The sequence below is a fragment of the Carlito syrichta genome, unplaced genomic scaffold (genome assembly GCF_000164805.1).
Source record: "Carlito syrichta isolate Samal-C Ts95f unplaced genomic scaffold, Tarsius_syrichta-2.0.1 Scaffold309624, whole genome shotgun sequence".
In the NCBI taxonomy this organism is placed as follows: Eukaryota; Metazoa; Chordata; class Mammalia; order Primates; family Tarsiidae; genus Carlito; species Carlito syrichta.
This window is the reverse complement of record NW_007253720.1, coordinates 615,817-641,656: the sequence shown is the minus strand read 5'-3', so window position 1 is coordinate 641,656 and position 25,840 is coordinate 615,817. Positions and strand designations below refer to the sequence as shown.

General features: G+C 47.3%; 2 protein-coding genes across 7 annotated transcripts in view; one reads left to right on the top strand and one right to left on the bottom strand.

Annotated features, from left to right (window-relative positions):
- The first annotated feature begins 24 nt into the window (after positions 1-24).
- On the top strand, positions 25-12,062 carry GNPDA1 (glucosamine-6-phosphate deaminase 1). 2 transcript variants are annotated; one of them, XM_008067443.1, is made up of 7 exons: positions 25-99; positions 438-567; positions 4,048-4,149; positions 6,351-6,533; positions 7,529-7,713; positions 9,696-9,870; positions 10,682-12,062. In XM_008067443.1, the coding sequence occupies exons 2-7, from the start codon at positions 444-446 to the stop codon at positions 10,780-10,782; spliced, it is 870 nt and encodes a 289-aa protein (XP_008065634.1). In that variant the 5' UTR covers positions 25-99; positions 438-443; the 3' UTR covers positions 10,783-12,062. The 2 variants fall into 2 exon arrangements, with proteins under 2 accessions (XP_008065634.1, XP_021572956.1); XM_021717281.1 differs by lacking the exon at positions 25-99 and having other exon boundaries at positions 437-567; positions 7,529-7,659; positions 9,744-9,870.
- Positions 12,063-22,440: 10,378 nt separating this feature from the next.
- The window catches only part of RNF14 (ring finger protein 14), a 24,648-nt gene continuing 21,248 nt past the window's right edge, over positions 22,441-25,840 (bottom strand). For all 5 annotated transcript variants that reach the window (XM_021717280.1, XM_008067439.2, XM_021717279.1 and 2 more), the window contains one exon: positions 22,441-23,830. In XM_021717280.1, the coding sequence (XP_021572955.1) occupies positions 23,773-23,830 (58 nt within the window). In that variant the 3' untranslated portion in view covers positions 22,441-23,772. The remainder of the gene's footprint in view (positions 23,831-25,840) is intronic.

Here is a 25,840-nt window from a genome sequence, read left to right as displayed (position 1 = left end):
GGGTGGGGACGCGGGGCCCAGCCCAGCTGCGGGATATCGGCCACTGAGTGGTCTGCACGCGTTCCCTCATTTAATACTCCCCGTCGTGAAATATATGAGGTAGGTACCATCGTCCCCCCTTTTTCCCAGCAGGAAACAGGTTTCGAGAACTTAGGTCCTGCGGTTGGTACGCCGTCGAGGAGCTGAGATCAGAACCCGGGTCTGTCCCACAGGAGCACCTCCTGGTGGGTGGGGCCTGGGGGGTAGTGGAGGTGACTAGCGGGGCCTCTTAGTTCCTTTGTGAATAGAAAGTCAGGGCCTTTGCCTGGAGCAGACAGGGCCTTTTCCGGGAAGGGGGTTATTGCTGGGTGAGGGGGCTTCTGCCCCGCACAACCACCCCTGTCCCTTCCTGGGCCCCTCACCACCGACTCCTGCTGTCATCCCTTCTGCCCCTGCAGGACAAGATGAAGCTCATCATCCTGGACAACTATTCCCAGGCCAGTGAGTGGGCGGCCAAATACATCAGGAACCGCATCATCCAGTTTAACCCGGGGCCTGACAAGTACTTCACGCTGGGGCTCCCCACCGGTGAGTTGCAGGACGGAGAGGGTGCCGTGGATGGGGTGGAGAGAGTGGGCGTCAGGGGCTCCTGAGGGGCCGGGGCTCCCTCGGCTGAGGGACCTCCCAGAGGGCTCAGTGGCTGATGCTGTGAGAGGACACCTCCTCTGCCCTTCCACAGGCGAAGGGCCTGCCTTCCCTCCTGGGGGGGCCGTGTTGCTGTCTCGCCCTGCAGAGTCCTGGAGCAGGCGGGATCCTGGCTAGGCAGGAAGAACTTGACTTTTAGGCTGCATCCTGGTCAGCCCTGGGAGCCAGGGATCCTTAAGTAATGGATTCATCTCTCTTCTGTGCCTCTGGAAGGGCACTTACTAAGTGCTCATCCTTGGGAGGATTGAGAAGACAGTCACTCAAATGATTTTTTTTGAGGCTTCATTAGATACAGGTCTTGGGTCAAAAACAGTCCCAGTTTCTTTTGGAAACAAATCAGAATGTTTCTTTTTCAGGAGCTGACCCCTGCTCCTCGAGGGCAAGTGTCCTGATTATTTCTTTCAGAGATGGGTGGATTTGCCCAGTGGCCCTACCTGATCCACTAGAGTGGGGAATCTTCACACTTTTTTTTTTTTTTTTTTGAGTTGGAGTCTCACTCTGTCGCCCAGACTGGAGTGCAGTGGCCGCTCCCGGCCACCGCAGCCTCGCCTGCTGGGCTCCGGCGATCCTTCCATCTCAGCCTTCCAAGTAGCCGGAATTACAGGCATGGCTACCACGCCCGGCTGATTTTTTTTATTTGTTGTAGAGATGAGGTCTCACTACCCAGGCGGGTCTCGAACCCGCGGGCTCAGGCAATCCACTCACCTCAGCCTCCCAAAGATGCAGGATTACAGGCTGAGACACTGAGCGCGGCCACACTTTTTTTTTAAATGACCACATAGTAAATATTTCCGACCTCCTGGTTCCTGGGCCATATGGTCTCTGTTGCAATGACTTGACTCTTGACTATGCTATCCTGTAAAAGCAGCTGTAGACCATATACAAATGAACGAGTGTACTAATACAACTTTATTTAACAGACAATTGAATTCATATAAGTTTCACATATCACAAAATATTATTTGAATTTTAAAAACTATTTTAAAATGTGAAAGCCATTCTTAACTCGTGAACTGTACAAAAACAGGCAGCAGGCTGGATCTGGCCTGTGACTGGTTTGCTGAGCTCTGCTCCGGAGGATTATGGGAGTGGTGTCTGGGATTATGGGAGTGGTGTCTGCCTGTGTCTGTGAAACGAGAATGTCTGGGGACCTGGGGCGGCTGTGCCGACATCCTGTCTCCTGACTGTGCAGCGACCCAACTTCTGCATGGGTCAGAGTCTGTTCTACTGAAATCCCTTCCTAGTTCCCACCATTGCAGAATCAGACCCAGGTTCTTCAGAGTGACATTCAAGGCTCTCCAAGACCTGGCCTCTCTCTACCTGGCACCAGCACAGTGTTTCCATATGGGTTCCTTGAAACATTCCTTCTGTTAGATGTAACACCAGTCAGGGTTGTGGGTGGAATCACAGAAATCCACTCTGGCTAAATTGAGCAGAAAATGAGTTGATTGGCTAGATATTGGGAGCTCACAGGATTGGTGGGAAGGCCAAAGGCTGGAAAAATGGCAGGAGGGCAAGCCAGGTGGCTCAGGCATGACTGTGGCCTTGGCACAGGGACCAGTCGGTTATTTTGTGTGGGGTTGGGAGGAGCTGCCACTATGACTCAGTGGTATTTACTGAGTGTCCTCTGTATGCAAAGCAGGTCTAAACTCTGGGGATACAGCAGTGAGTAAAAAAGATATGAATTCCTACCTTCCTGGAGCTTAAATTTTAGAGGGAGAGACAGATAATAAATTAATTAGCAAAATCTGGAGTATGTTAGCTGTGATAAGAGAGGAGGAGAGGAAGCAGGAAAGGATAGGGGGCGTCGAGACAGGGCTTCACAGTGTTGGCAGTGGTTGCAGGAAGGTCTAAGAAAGTGGCATTTGAGGCCTGCAGAGCAGAGAGTTATCCTTGCAGATAGTTGAAGGAAGAGCACTGCTGGTGGAGGGAGCAGCGTGTGCAGTAGCCCTGGGGCGGGGCGGGAGGGGTGGGGTGGAGCGGAGTAGCAGAGGCCGGGTTTCCTGGGGCCCTGGTAAGGACTGGCCATTGCCAAGAGTGAAATGAGATGCCATTGGAGGGTTTTGTAAAGAGGAGTGAGTAATCTGATAGGATGGAGTCTTCCCTTCCTTTTTTCATTTTGAAAAATTTCAAAGATTCAGAAAAGTTGAAAAAACACTATAGTACCATTCATCTAGTCACCAGTTGTTAACATTTTGCTGTATTGGCTTCTCTCTTTCTCTGGCCCATGATCTCTGTCTACACACCACTCCCTACTCTGCACCCCCCCACACACGTTGTTTTCTGAATCACTTGAAAGGAAGCTCCAGACAGCCCAACACTTATCTCTCAACCCTTCAGCATGGATCTCCTGAGAGTTAAGGACATTGTCTTACTCAACTAGGGTATGATTATCATACCTAAGAAAATGGAAAATCTTGCTATAATACCATCTAATATACACACTGTGTTCAAAAGTTTTTCTTAATTGTTCATGTTTATCTTGTATAGTTTTTTTTTTTTTTTTTTAGACAAAGTCTTAACTCCGTCACCCTGGCTGGAGTACAGTAACTCAATCAGAGCTCACTGCAGCCTTGAACTCCTGGGTTTAAGTGATCCTTCCACCTTAGCCTCTGAGTAGCTGGGACTACAGGCCCTCAAAATGCCTGGCTAACTTTTGTAGAGACGGGCCCCACTATGTTATGCAGGCTGGTCTTGAATTCCTGACCTCAAGCGATCCTTCCACCGTAGCCTCCGAAACTGCTGGGATTAGTCATGAGCCGCTGTGTCTGGCCAGTTGTTTTTTTTAATGGATCCAGTGTCCAATCAGGGTTCATGCATCTTTAGTCTTTTTAATATACAGTGTCCTCCTGTCTTTTGTTGTGTGTGTGTTTTATCACATTGACGTCTTCCCTGAAGCACAAGGTGAGCCTGTGCTTAACCCATCACAGCTGACACTCCTGCTTCGGGTCCCACTCCTAGACAGCGAGCTCTTCTAGGATGGCCAGCATCTCTTGTTGCCTGCATCCTTATCACATGGCCGTGGGCCTGGCATGCCGTGGTTGCTCAGGAAGTGCCATGTTAGTCATGAAGTTGATGTTCACTCAGGCACTCTTCAGAGTGACTCCAGTTACTAGTGAGATGCAGATACATCCCTGCCCTTGCCGAGCTCACAGTCCAGTAGGGAAGCAGCCATCGAGCAGGCAATTAATGGACAGAGGCAGTGAGGATTTAGAGCATTGGGTGGGACTTCAGACCTGACTTGTTTTCCTCAGATTGGGCAGGTTCTCCTTGTGGGGCAGCCCTGACTCGTTCCTGTGCACCCTGTGGGCTTCCAGGAGCTGAGGGCCAAAAGGGTGTTTATGGCTGTGGCCTCTCTTGCAGGGAGCACCCCACTTGGCTGCTACAAGAAGCTGATTGAGTACTATAAGAATGGGGACCTGTCCTTTAAATATGTGAAGACCTTCAACATGGATGAGTATGTGGGTGAGTCTTTCTCTCTAAGGATCTTACCTGATTCTAGGAGGGTGTGTTTCTCTTGCCACTGCCCAGCCCTGGAGTAGAATGGGCACATCCCAGGGAGCCAGTTAGCAAATCTTAGGCTCAGTTAGCAGTCTTATCTCTTCCAGACCTTGGTTTGCTCAGCTAGAAAATGGGGCTAAGCCGGGCTCGGTGGCTCAGCCTGTAATCCCGCGCCTTTGGGAGGTTGAGGTGAGTGAATTACCTGAGCTCGCGGGTTCGAGACCCGCCTGGGCAGCGAGACCTCATCTCTACAATAAATCAAAAAATCAGCCGGGCGTGGTAGCGCGCGCCTGTAGTTCCGGCTACTTGGAAGACTGAGGCGGAAGGATCGCTGGAGCCCGGCCGGGAGCGGCCACTGCACTCCAGTCTGGGCAACAGAGTGAGACTCCAACTCAAAAAAAAAAAAAAAAAGAAAATGGGGCTAATAAGCTGACCTCACAGGTTGTGAGTGTAAGTGCTGCCATAATAGATGTGGAAGTCCCTTGTACATAGCAAATACTTAATACGTATTAGACTCTGCTTCTGTCAGTTCCCCAGCTCCATGCCATTTCTTTCTGGAACAAAGGATTGCATGTGGGCTCTGGCTGGGGTGTGTCCCAGGGTCAGTGTCTGGACTTTCTCGCTGGTGTGCTTCCCTGACTCCCCTCTCTGCCCGGCACGCCTGGGGGGGATGGGGTTGGGAGCCGAGACTGCTGTCCTTTCCGCTGCTGAGAAGCTGTACTTTGGTCTTCAGTCGCCTGCCCTCCTCCCAGTCCCTTGGTAATGGCTTCACATTAAACATCCTTTTTTAAAAAACTATGGTAGATTACATATAGCATGAAACGTACCATCTTAACCACGTCGTGTGGCCAGTTCAGTAGTGTAAGCACAGTCACATTATTGTGCAACCAGTTTCCAGAACTCTTCATCTTGCAAAACTGAGATTTCCCCATTTAACAACTCCTTAGGATCCCTTCCCCCAGCCCTGGTAACCATCGTTTTACTTTCTTTTTTTTTTGAGTTAGAGTCTCACTCTGTCACCCAGACTGGAGTGCAGTGGCTGCTCCCTGCCACCGCAGCCTCGACCTGCTGGGTTCCGGCGATCCTTCCGCCTCAGTTTTACTTTCTGTTTCTCTGAAATAACTACTCTGGCCACCTCATGTAATTGGAACCACATACTATTTGTGCTTTTGTGACTGGCTTCTTTCACGTAGCATAATGTCCATAAAGTTCACCCATTGTTGGAGCATGTGTCAGAATTTCCTTCCTGTTAAGACTGGCTTCACATGTCCTCTTTTTTTTCTTTGATAGACCACCAAGAATGACTTTGCAGGTTTTTAATGCTTAACATTGAACATTCACTTTAGGGCAGGCATGGTGGCTCACGCCTATAATCCCAGCACTTTGGGAAGCCAGGGTGAAAGGATTGCCTGAGCCCAGGGGTTCAAGACCAGCCTGGGCAGCTTGGTGAGATCTCATCTCTACAATAAATCAAGAAAAATTAGCTGGGTGTGGTGGTGCAAGCCTGTAGTTCCAGCTACTTGGAAGGCTGAGGCGGAAGGATTGCCTGAGCTCAGCAGGTTGAGGCTGCGGTGGCCCTGAGCGTGCATTGCACTCCAACCTGGGCAACAGAGTGAGACTCCGACCCCCCAAAAATTCACTATAAATATTCTTTTTCTTCTTGGAATTTGTTCCTCAAATTATGATTTGGGAAACCCTAAGATAACTCTCTCCACCACATGGTGTTGAAGTTGGGGTTCAGGCTAAGCGGGGTAGAACTTGGGTGAGTGGTGGGGTGGGAGGCCCAGGGGGAGGGGTGTGCCTGCTTTCTTTCTCAGGTGGGCCCAGTCCCCCACCAGGTGGCCAGGTAACTTCCAGAAACCCAGAGTGTCCCCAGCCTCTAATTGAGGGTCATTCCCTTGAGAAAAGGAGAGCAGAATGAGGGGACTTCCCAGGCCCCTGGTGTGTCGTCTGGAGGTCACAGGTGGTGACAGTGGGCGTGTGGACACTTACAGACCAACCCAGCCTGTCCCTGGTGGCAGGGGGTTAGAAGACTGGTGCCTGAGACTCCCTGATGGGCAGGCCCCTGAGAGTGCCTCTGTAGGTCAGGGTGGTGTCCTGACATCCTTTCTGGTGGGGAGCTCTGGCTCAACTGGGGCGTGACTGAGTCTCCCATGGCCCCACAGGCCTTCCTCGAGACCACCCAGAGAGTTACCACTCCTTCATGTGGAACAACTTCTTCAAGCACACTGACATCCACCCGGAACACACCCACATTCTGGATGGGAACGTAGCCGACCTCCAGGCTGAGTGTGACGCCTTCGAGGAGAAGATCAGGGCTGCAGGCGGGATCGAGCTCTTTGTTGGAGGTGAGCTTGACGCTGCAGCGTGCATCCAGGGCCAGGCCTGGGGGCTTAGAATGTGTGGGGTGGAGGACAGGACGCCACGCCTGTCTCCACACAGCCTCCTCTGTCTGTGCTGGTTACCAGGGAGGTGTTTATCACCGCATGGAGAAGTTGGGATCCAAGGGCCCTGCCTGGCTCTGCCGCTCGGGAACGGCGTTATCATGGAGATCTGTCTCTGTCTGCAGTGTGAGGCCATCTCTGTCAGTTGAAAGGCTTGGATTTTAACTCAGATTCTCTTAAGGGTTCATGGGTCAGTCCTGGAACTTACATAAACACCTAAAATCATGGACTCATGTTGTTCTGAAAGGTTCCACACAGTGCCTGCCTGCTGCTGACGACCAGTTGGACCCAGAGGCATTGCGTGACTCACTCAGGGTGAGCCAGCCAGGAGCTGGGAGTGAAGGGGGGAGCCTTGGCACCTGCCTCTCAGACTGGGCTGCTCCTTCATGCGTCCTCTGGGCTGCTCCTTCATGCGTCCATCTGTCACCACCCACTGGGGCATAAAGTTGGACTGCCTTTTCTTCTCCAGAGTGAACGCTTCTTTGCTTCAAGGTGGGGAGGAGGAGGCAGGAGTGCTCCTGTTCTGAGACTTTATAGACTTGGCAGCCCCGGCCCATGTCCTGCATGTGTTTTATGCTGAACTCTATCCCAGCAGCAGGACCCCTTAAATACAAGCAGAAGAGACAGAGAAGTGACACTTCCGACGATCTGTCGGGGGGAGTGTGCAGAAGCTATTTGGAATGCTCATCACTTGGCTTTTGGAGGATGGTATCAAGTTACATTGTGTGTGCCTCAGATAGAAATGGCAGGGAGGGGGCTGGTCACATGCTTAAGTCACACCTCCCCAGGGTTGCAGAGGGAAAAGGGACACAGTTTCAAGGACCTTTTACAGACCCTAGTTAGGGAAGGAGAGAGCGTCCATTCCTGATGCACAGGCTGCCCTGGCTGTCTCCCTGCAGGCATCGGCCCCGATGGACACATTGCCTTCAATGAGCCGGGCTCCAGTCTGGTGTCCAGGACCCGTGTCAAGACGCTGGCCATGGACACCATCCTGGCCAATGCGAGGTTCTTCGATGGAGAGCTGGCCAAGGTGCCCATCATGGCCCTGACGGTGGGCGTGGGCACTGTCATGGACGCTAGAGAGGTAAGGGCACAAAGGTCCTCTAGCCTTGGCAAGGGCAAGCTTTTTGTTATTAATTTTAATCATAGCAGCACCACCTAAATACATTCTTAGTAATGAAGATGTCATAAATAAGGCTAAAATCCCAGCTGGCCCTGCCATGGTTCATTCTTCTCTTTGGAGGTAACCATTGATCTCAGCATGAGGGGAGTCCTGTGAGCACTTTCTTTCTTTTTTTTTTTGAGCCAGGGACTTGCTCTGTCACCCAGGCTGGAGTGCAGTGGCATGCTCATGGCCACCACAGCCTCAGCCTGCTGGGCTCAGGCCATCCTTCTGCCTCAGCCTTCCAAGTAGCTGGAACCACAGGCACGTGCCGCCATGCCTGGCTGACTTGTTCACGTATTGCAGAGACAAGGTCTTGCCGTGTTGCTCAGGCTGGTCTCGAACTCCTGAGCTCAGGCAATCCTCTTGTCTCCACCTCCCAAAGTGCTGGGATGACAGGCATGAGCCACCGTGCCCAGCTGAGCACTCTATCAATGCCTTTGAGCAACTGTCTCCAGCAGCAGGCTCCCCGGCCTCTGCTGACATGCCCCTTTCCTGCTTCCCATGGGCAAAGGGAGCCCAGCCCCACCCATGTTAGATCTGAATTTGTACATGCGCTGACACTGAGAGGGAGCTGGCAGAGGTCACTGTTTAAAAGGACACCAAGGATGCTGCTGGTTAATGTTCTCAGGGTTAATACATGTGGTGAAATGTGATTAGAAGATAAGTGTCTCAGACTAAGTTTAGTGAGTTTTTCCCCTAAAAGTTGGGCATTACTTTTTTGTGCTTCCAATTTCCCTTCTATATCTTCATGAGAGTTTTGCAGCTTTTTCCCTTCCTTTCCAACTGTATCCATGGGAACCCAGGCATCGGGCTTCCCTCTCTCACAAGTGTGTTTTCTGTCCCAGGTGAGGCTCCTCATCACAGCTGCTAACAGTTTTGCTTCATGTTTGCTTGTCTGTGAACAAGCATCTGACCAAGGATAGTTCCCTGTTGGGAGTGATCTTTTGTGAGATGGGAAAAGTCACCCAGATTTCTGTTGGGTGACTGTGAGTCCGTGCTTAGGGGGTTACCCTGCTCTTTGTGGTCATGCAGCTTGTCAACACTAGGGCATGAGGGCTGTCCTTACTATGTGAGGGGATCTGGGAAAGGAGGTGGGCTAGAAAGCAGGAAAATCTTGTTTTCTAAATGCCTCTGGGTCGCTGAGGTGTCCTGAACAGACAGTCACGTTCTATGCCTGTGCGTCCTCATCGTTAAGAAAGGATGTACACGACCACTGTATCCACTTGTACACTACCCCATGGTACAAGTGGATTGAAATGAAATCTATAAAGCTGAGTTCTTCTCCCCTCTCTCTTCCTGCCCTTGCATAGAGCTGAGTTCTAAGGGCCACTTATGTTCTTGCTATTTCAACTGTTAGGTGGAGTCTTTGCCTTTGTTTCATGTAAACAAAAAGCATGACCCCAAGTCACACTAGCTAGTAGGTTTAACGCTGTGAACCGAAAATGACCAGATTAAGGGGTGTGACATTAGAGGCCCCACAGAAACTCCTGCCATCGCTTCCAAAGCCTTCTTTTGGGAGGTACAGATTGGAACTCTTCTTTCACAAAGGGGGATCGTGAAAAGTCACCCCATGGTTGGGAGCCGAGGGGTGCTTTTGCACGGCACTGTTCACTGTCATCGTCAAAGAAGCCTGAAGGCACTGTCACAGGGTGGCTCAATCACAGGCTCTGAGGTGACAGATGATCTCGAGCCAGTCACTGAGCCCCTGAGCCCATCTCCTCGTCCCTGGGTGTGGGGACAGGGCTGCTGCCCGCCTCAGGGTGCCTGTGTGATGAAGAGTGTGTGGGGCCTGCGGCCCTTGCATGTGATGCGGAGACAGCGACCCTCACAGCCGCCTGGGCGGGCTAGAACCTGGGGGTCTGGGCTTCTCCCTCTGCCACGGTGTGTCTTCTGATCCCCAGGTGATGATCCTCATCACAGGGGCCCACAAGGCCTTTGCTCTGTACAAGGCCATCGAGGAGGGCGTGAACCACATGTGGACCGTGTCTGCCTTCCAGCAGCATCCGCGCACTGTGTTTGTGTGTGACGAAGATGCCACCTTGGAGCTGAAAGTGAAGACTGTCAAGTACTTCAAAGGTGAGGGGCGGCCCCGGCCAGGTGTCAGGCCCAGGATGTGCTGGGAGTGAGGCATCCACAGCTGCGGGCTCAGGGAGAATCACACCTGGCTGCCCCACGCTGCACAGTCACCTCTCTCCCACCGTGACTGCAAGGGGCCAATACTGGAGATGTGTTTGCTCTGAGGAGGAGGAAGGGAAGCACAGGGCTGAGTCCAGGGGCTGTAGTGACCTGCTCGCAGTGACATGGAGCCTCGGCATATCTCCAGATCTCCTTTCTTTTTCTTCCTTTTCGTTAGAGACAAGGTCTTGCTATGTCACCCAGGCTGGTCCCCAACTTCTGGGCTCAAGTAGTCCTCTCATCTCAGCCTCCCAAAGTGCTGAGATTACAGGTGTGAGCCACCACACCCAGCATTTTTTTTCTTTTCTTTCTTTTTTTTTCTTTGGGTGTCCCCCAGATCTCACACGGATGTTCCCCTCTGAACTCCTTACTGCTTTAACCTTGAAGGGATTACATGCTGCTTGAAGTAAACGTGGGTGAACATCCTCCTTTACTAAGTAGGGAAATAGGAACTTGTTCTTTGCTACAAAGGTTAACCTGTAAGTAGCCAGCTCCCATAGTGACTGAATTTAGAAAATCTCCATGAACCTTCCACTCACTGGGAATAAGACTCTTTTCCTGCTCCTAGGGTGTCTATAATTTGGGGGTCACAGAGCAAACAAAGAGTCAAGTCTCTGGACATAGTTTGAGAGCTCGTAGATGTTACTGTTGGTAACTGTGGAACACTTGCTACTACCTGTATCAACTACTTTTTGTTTTTAATTTTTTGTAGGTTTAATGCTTGTTCACAACAAGCTGGTGGACCCCTTGTACAGTATCAAAGAGAAAGAAACTGAAAAAAGCCAGTCTTCTAAGAAACCATACAGCGATTAGCCTGTGCGGGGCCCTGGCATCAAATACCTCATAGAGGCAGGCGGGTCTTTCTGGAAATTGTCTTTATAGCAGAACTGTATTTCTTTAACTCAGTGTGGTTACTCCAGATAAGTGGGTGAACTTACTGTTCTTAGCTATGAGGCTAGGCGCTGAGTCATGGACTTTAGCTACAGAGAGAATGATTTGCTGTAATTTAATCAGAAAAAGTATCTGAAAAATGTCCTCCGTCATTTTGACTCTGCCAAGCCCAGGCTAGGGCTGTTTCACTGTTCTGCCACGGCTCCTGTTCACAGGTATGACACACTTCACCGGGGGTTTCTGTTCTGCGTACACTGATTCTCAGGGGAGGGTGTCAGGGGCTCATGTCCGCTTCACTCCACTTCTCTGGGAGTCTTGAGGCCTCTCACATAGGCCTGCTGCTTCCTTAGGAGTCACCATTCCAGGCTAAGGCCCAGACTCTCAGTGTCTAAAGTGAGTGCAAAGTAGCCGACCCTCTGGTCATAGCAGGTGCCCTGGAGAGACAACGGCCCACCCTTCTTTCTCTCTCACAGCCAGCCAGCCTTTCTGTGAACTGGGAGGAGTCCTTGGGGGAGGACTTGTGGGGGTGGGGCCAAAGAGGTGGCATTTACTGATAAATCCAGAGCCCCCAGGGGCCCAGCCACTCCAGCTTCTGTCCCCCAGTGCCCTTCACCACCAGGAGGAGGAAGTGGAAGCTCTTTCTCCACTGAGGACTTGTGTGGCCCCTCTTTTACTACTCCCCAGTGAGCAGGAGGCCCCTGGGGCAACAGGTGCTGGCTCGGTCGCAGTGCTCAGCCTAGGCAATGGGCTGGGCATGCAGTTCAGGCGTGGCTTTAGTCGCAGCACACGAGTATTGTGTCCCCCTGCTTCCTGGGAGTTAAGTGCCAAGATGACACGTTGGATGCCCCACTTACAACATCCTGCTCTGCGGGTCCTCAGGCGTACTCAGAACATCAGGAGAGACCACCTCTGCCCCTTTGTCCTCCCCCCTTGCTCCCAAGCTGTGTCGCTCTGCCTTCCTTTACTCTGAAGTCTGGTGGAGCCCATGCCGCCACCTCCCTCGTTGTGCCTGTTTGAAGCGACTGTTTCTGGGAATTATCTTCCAGAGTCTGGCTCAGGCCTCTCTGTGAGGGCTGCGTTTGGTACCAGTGTTTTGTTTCTAGCTTTTATACATGATTTTGCTGTCATCCTGTTTTAAGCTAATGGATCAAGGGACTTGTTTACAATGTGATATTTTCTATTAAATTCAATATTTTCCATAACATGAGTCATTTGTAGAATTCGACCCCCGCGTTTCAGAAGGTTGTCTGGTCTGGTATCTTGTGTATTCTAGGAACGGCTGATGAACAAAGCCTCACAGTCCTAAGCTAGCAGGAAGCCCGCGGGCACAGCAGCTGGCTTCTGGTCTCTTCTCCAGTCATCAGGGTGGAAATAATACAAAGATTTTGGGGAAATGAAGCCCATATGTGAAAAAGGGCAGCAATAACAGATGAGCAAAAGACTGTCACATTCTGGCTGCACTGGGAGCCAGACAAGGATACAGTTCTTAGGAAGAGGTTTTTTTTTTTTGTTTTTGTTTTTGTTTTGAGTTGGAGTCTCACTCTGTTGCCCAGACTGGAGTGTGGTGGCATGCTTCCAGCCACTGCATCCTCGACCTGCCAGGCTCCGGCGATCCTTCTGCTTCAGCCTTCCAAGTAGCCAGAACTACAGGCATGCGCTACCACGCCCAGCTAATTTTTGATTTATTGTAGAGACAAGGTCTCGCCAGTTGCCCAGGTGAGTCTTGAACCTGTGGGTTCAGGCAATCCACTTGCCTCAGCCTCCCAAAGTGCTGGGATTACAGGCTGAGCCACCAAGCCTGGCCTAGAAGAGAAGGTTTCTGATGAGGGATTTGAAAACTGCAGGGGATAGGGAAAGACAATTCAGGGGTTTTGCTTTGTTTTGTTTTGAATTAATGGAATATCTTAGGTCAATATTACCAATTAAGGAAGTACAAGTAGAAGTTGGAAGAAGGGTTTTTGTTTTGTTTTGAGTGGAAGTCTCACTCTGTTGCCCAGGCTGGAGTGCAGTGGCATGCTCCCAGCCACCGCAGCCTCGACCTGCTGGGCTCTGTAGATCCTTCCACCTCAGCCTTCCAAGTAGCTGGAACCACAGGTGCGCGCTACTATGCCCAGCTAGTTTTTTGATTTATTGTAGAGACGAGGTCTTGCCAAGTTGCCCAAGCTGGTCTTAAACCCCTGGACTCAGGCAATCCTCTCACCTCCACCTCCCAAAGTGCTGGGATTACAGATGTGAGCCACTGTGCCTGGCCAAGGTTGTTTTTAAAAAATGTCTGAGGCATTGCTGAGAGGACAAAATGGCCAATTACATGGGATTCACATTGGCCAGGTTGTGACGGTTTGATCAAAAAAGAAATATTAAATACAGCTAGCTGATTGGTCCTAGCTTGTAACATTAGGAAAAAAAAATACAGTTGACTGGAACAAGTTGAATTTGTAAAACAGCAAGTTGGATACTCAGAAAGGGAAAAGGTAGGATGAAGTGTACGCAGAGTTGCATTTCAGGAAGAGCAGAGAGAACATGTTTACCATTTTATTACATTTAGTATAAGTGGCAGAGTGCTGACACCCATGGGCGTCACCTGTCTGCCTTTTTTTTTTTTTTTTTTTTTTTGAGTCGAGTTGGAGTCTCACATTCTCCAGGCCGGAGTGCAATGGCACACTCATGGCCACTGCAACCTTGACCAGCTGGGCTCAGGGGATCCTTTCACCTCAGCCCTCCAAGTAACTGGAACTACAGGCACATACCACCATGCCTGGCTAATTTTTGATTTATTGTAGCAATGAGGTCTTGCCAAGTTGCCCAGGCTGGTCTTGAACCCATGGGCTCAGGCAGTCCTCTCACCTCAGTCTCCCAGAGTGCTGGAATTATAGGCGTGAGGCACCATGCCCAACCTGTCTGCCTTCTATAAGCACATCTGTCTATAGAGTAGGAGTGGGTGGAGAGCCTGACCCACCCTTCTCCTGTGGCCTACTGTCTCCCTTCCTTCAGCTTATCAGATGTCATTATCAGAGGGTGTCCCTGACCCTCCAACGCAAAGCACATGCCCCTGTCTTGCCCCGTGCTGTTCTCAGGGCCACTGCCCACCAGACGCATGTGTCGTTTGCCTCTACAGGTGAGCTCTGTGAAGGCTGGCCCTTTCAAACACTGCTATGTCCCACCCTCTAGCAGGTCCTTGCTATCCAGAAGGCTCTGTAACTGTCAGCCTGATCGTTCCCCCAAGAGCAGTGACCATCCTTGCTAACCAGGGACACAGCTGCGTGTTACATGATCATGGATCAGCCAACTGGCCTACTGAGATCGGACTTTGCAAATGAGATACTTCTTTCCTGCGAACCAAAATCCTCCCTGCGATGAGACTTGTGAAGCAGGGGTAAGTTTCCAGTAAGAACACATCATGGTAGGACTCTGAGTGTTGTCATCATGGAGGGCAAGTAAAACACAGTAACGGACCTCAAGGAAGCCCTTAACACTGGCAACTGCTATATTCATCGTCACACCCAGTCCATTTGGTCTCCTCGAAGACATTCGTAGGTCCCCTCTGCCCCAGCTATTCTCTCAGCTGATGACCTTGACAACAGAAGCAGTCAGATGTCCATCAGGTCCCGCCATCACACACCCGTGGGCCAGCCCTGCTCACATTGCCATCTCCTGTTACCTGTTCCTGGGCTGAGCCACCCACCCTTGCTGTTAGATCCCATCCTCTCTTGCAAAATTCCCCTCACCTGCAGCATCAAATTCTCCTCACCTGAACCATTTCTACCAACATGCAAAGCAAGAGATAGCTGGGCATGTGCCTCACACCTGTAATCCCAGTGCTTTTGGAGGCTAAGATCAGAGGATAGCTTGAGGTCAGGCATTTGAGACCAACTTAGGCAACACAGCGAGACCCTGTACCTACAAAAAAAATTTAAAAGTTGGCTGGGTGTAGTGGTGCACATCTGTTGATCCAGCTACTTGGGAGGCTAAGGCAGTAGGACTGCTTGAGCCCAGGAATTGGAGGTTACAGTGAGCTATGATTGTGCCACTGCACCCCAGCCTGGGCAATATAGTAAGACCCCTGTCTTTACAGAAACATAAAAAATTAGCTTGACGTGGTGGGGCACGTGTTAGTTATAGCTACTTGGGAGACCGAGGCATGAGGATCACTTGAGCCCAGGAATTGAAGGTTACAATGAACTATGATCACACCACTACACCACAGGCTGGGTGGGAGTAAGTCTCTAAAAAAAAAAAAAATTACAAAAAAATGTAAGATATAAAAACAAAACCCATTTGCCGCCTCCTACAGCCTCACTTCTCTGATCTCCTTTATTGCAACATTTCTGGAGTTACCTATGCTCTGACTCTAATCTCGCCCACTCTTTCTCTCCTGGTACAGTAGTATCTGCTGCAGGTATGTTCCAAGACCCCCAGTGGATGCCTAAAACCACTATAGTACTGATCCCTTAGACACTGTTTATTTCTGTATATACATACCTATGATACATTTATGTAATTTATGCCTTAGACACACAGGAAGAGATTAATAGCAATCACCAACAACACAATAGAATAACAACAATATACTTTTTGTTAAAGTATATGGCCGAGCGCAGTGGCTCACACCTGTAACCCAGCACTTTGGGTGGCCAAGGTGGGAGGACGGTCTGAACCCAGGAGTTAAGAGAACAGCCTAGGCAACATAGCGAGCTATCTCCACACAAAAAATTTTTTTTGAATTAGCCAGGTGTGGTGGAATGTTCCTGTAGTACCAGCTACTCAGGAGGCCAGCACAAGGTGTCACCTAAGCCCAGCAGGCTGAGGTTGCAGTGAGCCATGATTGTACCACTGCACTCCAGCCTGGGTGACAGAGAACCTAAATCCAAAAAAAAAAGTTATATGTGAATGTGGCCTCTTTCTCAAAACATCTTACTATACCATACTCACCTACCTTGGGACTACAGGTAACTGGAAAGCGGACTGTAGATAAGGGGACTACTGTGTTCCCATTATGTATGGTTATACCTTATGTCATTGTCCCACAGTTCTCGGATATTCTGTTGTTTTCGTTTTCATATCTTTACATTTAAGTTTGGAAGTTTCCACTGACGTATCTTCAAGCTCACTGAGTCCTGCCTGGCTGTGTTCAGTCTACTGATGTACGCATCCAAGGCAACCATCTCTGTTAGTGTTTATTTCTGGCATTTCTTTTTTATTCTAAGTGTTTTCGTCTCTCAGTTATATTACCCACTGTTCTTGCATGTTGTATTGTTCACCTCTGAGACCTCAGCACATCCGTCACAGGTATTTAAAATTCCAGTCTGCTAACTCCAAAGCCTCTCCACTCCTGAGTCTGGTGCTGAGGCCCACTTTCTCTCTTCCCTTTCCTCCCTTCTAGCATGCCTTGTGCTTCTGCACTGAAAGCCAGATGTGACACATTAGGTAATAGGACCCAAGGTGAGCAGGCCGTTAGTGTGAGGCTGGATGTTTATCTGACAAACAGGCTGTGTTCAACATTGGCTGCAGCTGTAGGTGTGTGAGCTTCAGTTTTCCTCAGTGCCCTTGTTTTTGTCTCTGCTGTAGTCTGTGCGTTTCCCTAGAAATTCTTTCTTAAAATAGAATGTGACTTGCATCTCTCTTGGTTGTGAGCCACAGCCATGACCCTGAACCCTACTGATGGGCTGTAGAAGCATTCTATAATCCTATGGTTAAGGCTTGTCTTTATTTTTCTTTCGTGGTTTAGAGTCCCTGCACTGTGACCTTCAGAAGTGTTTCTTAATCCTTTTTTTTACCTCCTATGTGAGTCAGGTAGGCTAGAGGCAGCTTCAGCCATCTAATTGCCTTCCCCCAGGTCAGAGAAGGCTCCAGCAAGTAGTCTTCCCTGAGGATGCCATGGAGAACAGAAAGTGTGGGGCTACATTCTTCTTGGATATATTTCACAGTCGTTGCTTTCCCCTACCCCTGTCCAAAGCACAAGGGAAGTTTTCCTGTCATGTTCACAGTGAGAACCTAGTGGGTCTCCTTGAGGCAAAACCTACCAAAGTGTGGGGCCCCTTAGACTAGCTCCCAGTTTTTAACTTTCAAGCTAGTCCATCCTTAGCCCCCAGAAGAAATTCACCTAGATCTCAGTTCCTGGTTCCAGCAGCTTCTGCTTTAAATGAGCTGGTCTGTATTTTCTTGTCTCTGTTTTTGTGGTAAAGGTTTACCCCGTGACCTCAATTCTCTGATGGATATTATGTCAGCAAGGTTGTTGGTTTTCACTTTGTTCAGTTTTTTTTTGTTATGAGGACACCCTATTCTGTCTCAGATGCATGCCAGATTTCCAACTGCCCTCCAGTGCAGCAGCACTTATCAAAGTCCTGAGACCTCAACACTGATGGTTCAAGTCAATTAATAGAGCTCATGTTACATGGCCTGTTTGCAGCATCTAACACACTTGACTCCTTCCTGCAAACTCAGCTTGGTATCTAAGAGATCACACGCTGGTTTCCTTACCTTACTGGCCTGTCTCCTTTGCTGGTTCATCCTCATCTCCTTGACCTCTTAGCATCTGGAGTGACCCAAGGCCCAGTCCTCGGACCTTTCTCTACATACAACTCACTCTCTTGGTAATCTCATGTAAGTATTTGGAGATGCTTTAAATGCCCTCTACACACTGACTCCCATGTTCTTATCTCTAGCCTGAATCAATCCTTTGGACTCCAGATAAGAATACTCAACTGCCTACCTGTCATCTCCACTGGGATAACTCCCAGGTGTCTCAAACTCATCTGTCCACAAATACATTCCTGCTCTTCACCCACACATCTGTGCTACCTGCAGGTTTCTCCATCTCAACTGCACAGATAAAAATGTCTAGAAGTCAATCCTGATGCCTCACTCTCTCATATGCTGTATCCAATCCATCAGCAAATCTTGTTAGTTTTCCCTCCAAGGTAAGTACAGATTCTACCCAGTTCTCACTATTCCAACTACTGGCACACGGTTACAAGCCACTTGCACTTCTCACCTGAGCTTCTGCAAAAGGCCTCCTCACTGATCTGTTTCCACCCGTGCTCTCTCCCCTACACACAAGTCAGATCCCACCACTTCTCTGCTCAAAGCTCCCCATCTGACTAGAGGCCACAGTCCCAATTGGCAGCACCATCACTCACATCCCCTTTCTCTTCCTCAGCAGCACTGTGCTGTCATGCTGTCCTGGAGCCCTGACTGACTCTGCCTCCCAGGTGTTCACCAGGCTCGCTCCCACACCGCTGAGCCTTTGCTTAGGTGTTGTCTTGATGAAATCCTCTCCACACTTCAAAATGCCAACACTGCCCCCTCCCCCAGCTCCCATTCTCTCCATGGAATCTAGCTTCTGACCAACCAGATAGTTTACTAAGTGTCTCTCTCCTTCCACCAGAATTTAAGTTCCACAGGGCAGGGAGATTATGTCTGTTTTACTTACATTCTTTTTTTTTTTTTTTTTTGAGTTGGAGTCTCACTCCGTTGCCCAGGTTGGAGTGCAGTGGCACGCTCATGGCCATCCCAGCATCGACCTGCTGGGCTCAGGTGATTCTTCTGTCTCAACCTTCCAAGTAGCCAGAACTATAGGTGCGTGCTACCGTGCCCGGCTAATTTTTTAATTTATTGTGGAGATGAGGTCTTTCCAAGTTGCCCAGGCTGTTCTCAAACCCGTGGCTCAGGCAATCCCCTCACCTCGGCCTCCCAAAGTGCTGGGATTATAGGCTTGAGCCACCGCACCTGGCCTCCAGCCACATTCTTAGCACTTAGAAAAAGAGTAAGGATCATTGCAGGGTGTGCACATGAATTATTCTAGAAAACACAAGAGGTTGCAAAAAGTAGAATGGGAAAGAAGACATAATCACTTCTAAAATGTATATGTACTTATGTTGTATTAGTGTAAGCTTAGTTGTTTTTTAATTTTTTTGGTTTTATAATGAAGGGGGAAAAGGAATTCAAGCAAGGAAAAGAAACTGTGCTGACTTTGGACTTGGCACCTTCAGCATCGAATCTCATTAAGATTTCAGTATACGCTCTTCTCCAAAGCATCCTCTGGCTTAAAGAAACATGGGAATCCTCGGGGTGGGTAACTCTTCAGACAGCCTGAGGAACTGAATGAACTCTAGATACAGGTGTTGAACGCTGGTAGTGACCATAACACTTGCTCAAATTTTGTTAAGAACAGCCCTAAAGTCCTGTAGCCAGCTTTGTGGCCACAGACACTCAGTCTGGTCTGATAGTTCTCATTAAGCTAAAGTCTAGGGAGCAGCCTGGCTACCCTAACCAGCACCAGAGGACACCCTGGTATTACAAGCCCTGGGTCCTACTTTGGAGCTTCATTCACTTAATGAATTCCAAGGACAGTCACTTCATTTCCTTACTTCAGTGGTTGAAGGTAAGTGCTACCATCAGGAGTGACACTTTGCTACGTGACATTTGCCTAAGATGTCACCTATGGTTCAAGTACAGTTGCAAGTAGCTTAAAGCTTCTGGTGATACTGCTGTTCCTGCCTTGCTGGTACCGTTAGATACCACTCTGCCTACCAAGGTATAAAACTGACTCCAATGAAATACAATAAGGAAGAAATTAAATCTGCTTCTGTAACAAAACAACCTATTATTCCCATCTTAACCATGTATTTTTATAACATGGGAACTGCTGCCACCTGCTGGTAATGCTTATGACAAAGTTAATACTTGGGAGACCCAAATTCCAGTCAAAATTTTGAAGTTCCCTTTCACAGCAAGTAGTCATATGAATAGCTTTATGATGAACTAGTTTGACTAACTCTCGCTACTCTTGACAAAAAACTAAATACTGAGGAACTTCTAATGTAAACTAGAACACTCTACTACCAAAAAAAAAGTGACCTTGTTGACAATGCCACAGGTTTGGGAACATGGCTTCTGAGCCTGTCCTATGTTTGCCAGCTCAACCAGAAGGGATGCGTCCATGCAACACACTTAATATTTAGTAGAGGCCAGGCTAGGTGGCTCAGTCTGTAATCCCAGCACTTTGGGAGGCCGAGGCGAGAGGATTGCCTGAGCCCACAGGTTAGAAACCTACCCGGGGAACTTGATGAGACCTCATCGCTGCAATAAATCAAAAATTAGTGGGGTGTGGTAGCACACACCTGTAGTTCCGGCTGCCTGGAAGGCTGAGGCAGAAGGACTGCAAGAGCCCAGCAGGTCGAGGCTGCAATGGCCGGGAGCGTGCCACTGCCCTCCAGCCTGGGTGACAGAGTGAGACTCAAACTAAAAAAAAAAGAAAAAAAAAAATTCAGTATAGATCTCAGGCTAATCCTCTCACACCAGTGCAAAGCCTTGTGGGTCCAGCTGACTCAGAATAGTCTGTCTGATCAACTTGTACAGTGTTTATTTTTTTTCTTATTTTATTTTTGTTATGATAGAGACAGGATCTCATTATGTTGCCCAGGCTGATCTGGAACTGCTGGCCTCAAGTGATCCTCCCACCTGGGATTACAGGCATGAGCCACCACGTCTGACCTGATTTTTTCATGAAGCTGAGCAGGAAAATTACCAGAACAGGTAAACAGCCTAAAATTGCACACACAGCCAGAGAAGCATGCTGAGAAACAAATGATTAAAGCTACAAAGATACCTCAATCAAAAATAATTTCATTAATTTGCTGAGCCTGCTAGGGTTAAATAATCTGTTTCAAGAAAGATTTTTCAGTTCCTAATCAATTTAGGCAACTCAAGATATGAATGTTTATATAACACTAACAAAGAGAACAGATGAGACAACTGTGACAGCCAAGAGGAGCCTGAGGAGACACAATGATTAAATGTGATAATGTGGTAGCCTGAATGGGATCCTGGAACAGAGAAAGGACATTAGGAAAAAACTAAGGAAACTGAAATAAAGTATGGATGCCAGTGAATAATAATGTACAATATTGATTGGTTCATTAATATGACAAATGTGCCATACTAATGTAAAGATGTTAATAATAGAGGAAACTGAGTGTGAGGTATGTGGAAACTGTACTACCTTTGCAATTCTTCTGTAAATCTAAAATTTAAAGTTTCTTTTAAAAAATGAATGAGGCTGGTGGCTCAACCTGTAATCCCAGCACTTTGGGAGGCCAAGGTGAGTGGATTGCCTGAGCCTGCGGGTTTGAGACCAGCCTGTGCAACTTGGTGAGACCTTGTCTCTACAATAAATCAAAAAAAATTAGCCGGGCATGGTAGCATGTGCCTGTAGTTAGGGCTACTTGGAAGGCTGAAGTGGAAGGATCGCTGGAGCCCAGCAGGTCAACACTGGGGTGGCTGTGAGTATGCCACTGCACTCCAGCCTGGGTGACAGTGGGAGTCTCTAACTCAAAAAAAAAAAATGAAACAAGATACATCTCAATTCACAAAGGCAGGCCCTGAAGTTAGTTCAATGACAAGTCTGAAATGTCACAGAGTCTCTATTTTGACTTTAAAAAAAAGTTATTTGGTAGCTTTTTTTCATTTATCAGATCTAGACTCAAACATTTTATATATAAAAATCAAGAAACACAGCCTCTTCAAACTTCCACCAAAAAGGCCCAGGAGGCTCATGTCATTTTATGGCAAATCTCAGCTCACTTGTGAAAAAGGCTTTCATGAAATTAAGCTAGGTACAAAGCTCTTCATTCTATGACATACTTTCTTGACCCTGCAACCTTCCACAAACCCGTGTGTTTCACAGGGCATTTGGGGAGTTACCCAAATCTTTCCTTTTACTCAGAGACAAAAGTACTCTAGCAAAACTATGCCATCTTAAAATTAGCTCATAACTCAAGCCTCAAATAAGACTTTACAAGCTATATTGTCTTTGTTAAAATTAAGAATTTGTACCTAAGGAAGAAACACATACTCAGATGAACAAATAAGTCTTTGAGACTAAACACCAAATACCTGTGTTGTGTTTCAAACTCATAAGTGGAAAAAAAATCCTTCTATTTCTTTTTTTTTTGAGTTGGAGTCTCACTCTGTCACCCAGACTGGAGGGCAGTGGCACACTCCTGGCCACCGCAGCCTCGACCTGCTGGGCTCCGGCGATCGATCCTTCTGCCTCAGCCTTCCAAGTAGCTGGAATTACAGGTGCGCGCTACCACACCCGGCTAATTTTTGATTTATTGTAGAGATGAGGTCTCACCAAGTTGCCCGGGCGGGTCTCGAACCTGCGGGCTCAGGCAATTCACTCACCTCGGCCTCCCAAAGCACTGAGATTACAGGCTGATCTACCAAGCCTGGCTTAATACCGGGAAAAAAATATATGAATTGAACTCCTAATTCAATCCCAGAAGTCACCCTTCTGAGGTATACACTATATAACTAATTGTTTTAATTTCCATCTCTTACCTACAACTTATTGTTTAAATTAACATCAGTTTTTATACAAAATGTCCTGAGTGGAAGTCCATGAAAACTATCTAGCTTAAACAAAATATGGGCCCTAAGCCCTATGCTTGGTCATAGCCCAGGCAAAAGAAGAGGCGTTCCGTGCCTTTTTTCTTCTTACTTTAAGAATGTTATATGCCAAACAGTTTTAAAACACGATCAGTTGCCTTGGCAACAGAACAAATAGCAGCAATTCTGTTCTAATTATAAGATGAATTTTTAAATCATTTTTATTTTTAAGATTAAGCATCCTCATTGACAATCCAGAAACAGAGTCCTTACTGACTCTTTGGACATACACACCTAAAACAGTAAAAGTGGTTCCTCAATTTCAGTGACAAAGTAGGAAAAAAGAACATGTTCACAAGCTGCAGTTCAATTCTTCTGTCCTCTTTTCCAAAAAATCTTATTTTGCTACCAAGCCACTCACCAAACCATAAGGAAAGACAATTTTTCAAAAAATCAACAAAACCCAGAAACAGGGATCTAGGTATCAGTCCAAAATTATCATCCAAAACACTGCTGCTGCAACAAAAAGGTAGGAAGTCAAATTCCCAGAGCTTGTTAGAAAAGACCTTTAAAAAAAATTCAGAAAGTTGGGAATGGAACTACAGTGGTGTGGGCAGGTTCAAAATGCAGATAATTCAAGGACCTTCAGCTTGGGAATATATTAGGCTTTCTCCTATTCCAGCAGAGGAAATAAAAACATGCTACTGGAATATAAAAACTGTCCTCACCAACAGAAGATAGGACAAGGTTTAAAAGGAGAGCGTGTGGGACCAAAGGCTCTACAGAAAGTGGAATAGAACGGAAATTCTTCTGAGTCAGAATCACTAAAGTCTAGACCTGGCCTAAAACCAGTGGACTATATACACTAAATAAATATCAAGTGACCCACAGTTTTGAGGGTATTAAAAATATTTTTTAAATAATTATAAATTTCTATTCTGAAAAGCAGTAGATCAAAATGACACTGGACCATCCAGTCAGTTATAAAGTCAAGGACTCCCTCCAAAGAGAACTTGGCAGAAATTTAGGTTGGAAGGAATGTAACATGGACTAAACGAGAGGAGACCCTCAGTACAATTTTCATAAGGCTTTTGCCCACCCCAGCTGTGAGGAGTCGCACCGAGGGCGCTCCAGCAGAATGTCTCAGAGGGATGCACCTCAGAGACAAAAGGGCCTGTCAATTTAACTCTCGACCTCTCTTCTCCTTACCTAAAGCTTGGGGAAGAAAAGAAATACTTAATTTTTAACTATTCAGAACTTTGAGCACATAATAATATTTAATATTCTGTAGTTTCATTTTCTGAACCTTTGGCTTATACTTTTTCTCAATTTATGTTACATTAAAAAATATGTGAATGTGCCTTAATCAGTAGTACCACATGAAACTATAAACCTTGTTCTTCCTTATCTTCAACACATGAAGAGTGAACGAATGGTACCCTAAATATCCTGCAAGATTGTTTTGTGTACTCAACAAAAGATTAGGGCAAACCATCTCACTTCCATATCTTGAGCAGGAGTTAACTAGTCTTCAATCTCATCTTCCCAAATATCTCCATTAACATCCACAGCATGAAACAACCTGGAAGCATAAAATAAGGTACATTTTTATGCACTTGGATGAGACAGAATACAATTTACTTTTTCTTCTCTCAAAAACATTTTTTGTACTCTTCTGATAATATCTTTGTGTATCTTTTCTTCTCCTTTAATGGCTCCACTGAGGAAGGCTGAAATCTGGGTCCCTCTGAAAAAGCTGCCTTAAAGTTTATAAGAACAACCCTTAGGATCCAGACAAACTCTCCAGGGCCAAGGATAAACAACAGTGGGGGTATACAATATACAAGGATAAACCACCGATAGTGTATACAATATAAAGAGTAGGCCAAGACTAGGGAGGTTAGGCAACCTAGAAGAAGCTGAACTCCTTCAATACCTGTAACTCTATTACATGCTCACACCTCCATTCTCTCTATCTTCCATCCCTGAACCCTTCATTCGTAGACCATTTTGTAGTTGCCAATTTGTCTTCCTTCCCTTATGTTACCTAAAATGTATGCAATTTCCAACACCAGATTTCCAATAGTAGAATCAGAGTTTTCAATGGGCAAGGCTTCTTTCTTTAATTTATCTTATAAAAAATTCTCATAACACCAATATAGGCAACTCTACAGTCACCTGCCTATTAACAAAGATCATTATCTGATGCTTAAAGTGAAGAGCTGCTGGGAATAAGATATTCACACTATGCCAAGGAATCACAAAACAGATTACTCAGATACCAAAAAGGAAAACTTACCTTTACAATCAAGGACATACCAGAACTGAGCATCACACAAACAGAGGAACAGCCTGACATGAGGGACCTCCTGATGTGCACAATATGAAGTGCACATCACACCTCAAGAAGCATTCTTGTCAAAGTGTGACTCTAACGCAAATCAAACTTCAGTCTAGACCTAACTTCCAGTTTACAGCAGAGAGGATAGAGAAACAAGCTAAAGGACACCACAAACAAAACTCTATAAGGTAAGACACTACATAGAACAACTGGGTTGGACTCTTCAGACAGTAAATGTTCCCCTCAACACACACACACACAAAGTAAGCTACACTTTCTGTATTGAGACTAGAGAGACAGAACTTGCTTAAATCCTGGTGCAATAAAATAGCTTTAAAAGATATTTTTAGGGATAATGGGTAAGTTTTAAAGAAGTTGTGTTTAGCCGGGCTCGGTGGCTCAGCCTGTAATCCCACGCCTTTGGGAGGCTGAGATGAGCGGATTGCCTGAGCCCACGGGCTCGAGACCCACCTCGGCAGTGAGACCTCATCTCTACAATAAATCAAAAAATCATCCGGGCGTGGTAGCGCATGCCTGTAATTCTGGCTACTCGGAAGGCTGAGGAGGAAGGATCGCCAGAGCCCAGCAGGTTGAGGCTGCGGTGGCCGGGAGCGGCCACTGCACTCCAGTCTGGGCGACAGAGTGAGACTCCAACTCAAAAAAAAATTAATTAATTAAATAAAGAAAGAAAGAAAGAAGTTGTGTTTACTAAATGATAGTATGCCATTATCACTAATTTTTTTTAAGTACTGCAGTTATATAGAAGCATTTTCCTATCTTAGGATAAACATGGAAATATTAAGAGTTGAAGCATTATTACAACTCCAACTTAACTTCATGTAGTTCAGCAAAAAAGTTAAATAAAAGAAATATATGGGAGGGAGCGGTGGCTCATGCCTGTAATCCCAGCACTTTGGGAGGTGGAGGCAAAGAATAACCTCAGCCCACGGGTTTGAAACCAGTCTGGGCAACTTGGCGAGACCTCATCTCTACAATAAATAAAAAAATTAGCTGGGCATGGTGGCACGTGCCTGTAATTCCAGTTACTTGGAAGACTGAGGCGGAAGGATCGCCTGAGCCCAGTAGGTCGAGGCTGCATTGGCCATGAGCGTGCCACTGCACTCCAGCCTGGGTGACAGACTCCAATTCAAAAAAAAAACAATGAAATATATATTGCAAAGGATTACCAATTGTTAATTTAGGTGGAAGGTATCCTACTATTCATAGTCTTTTTTTTTTTTTTTTTTTTTT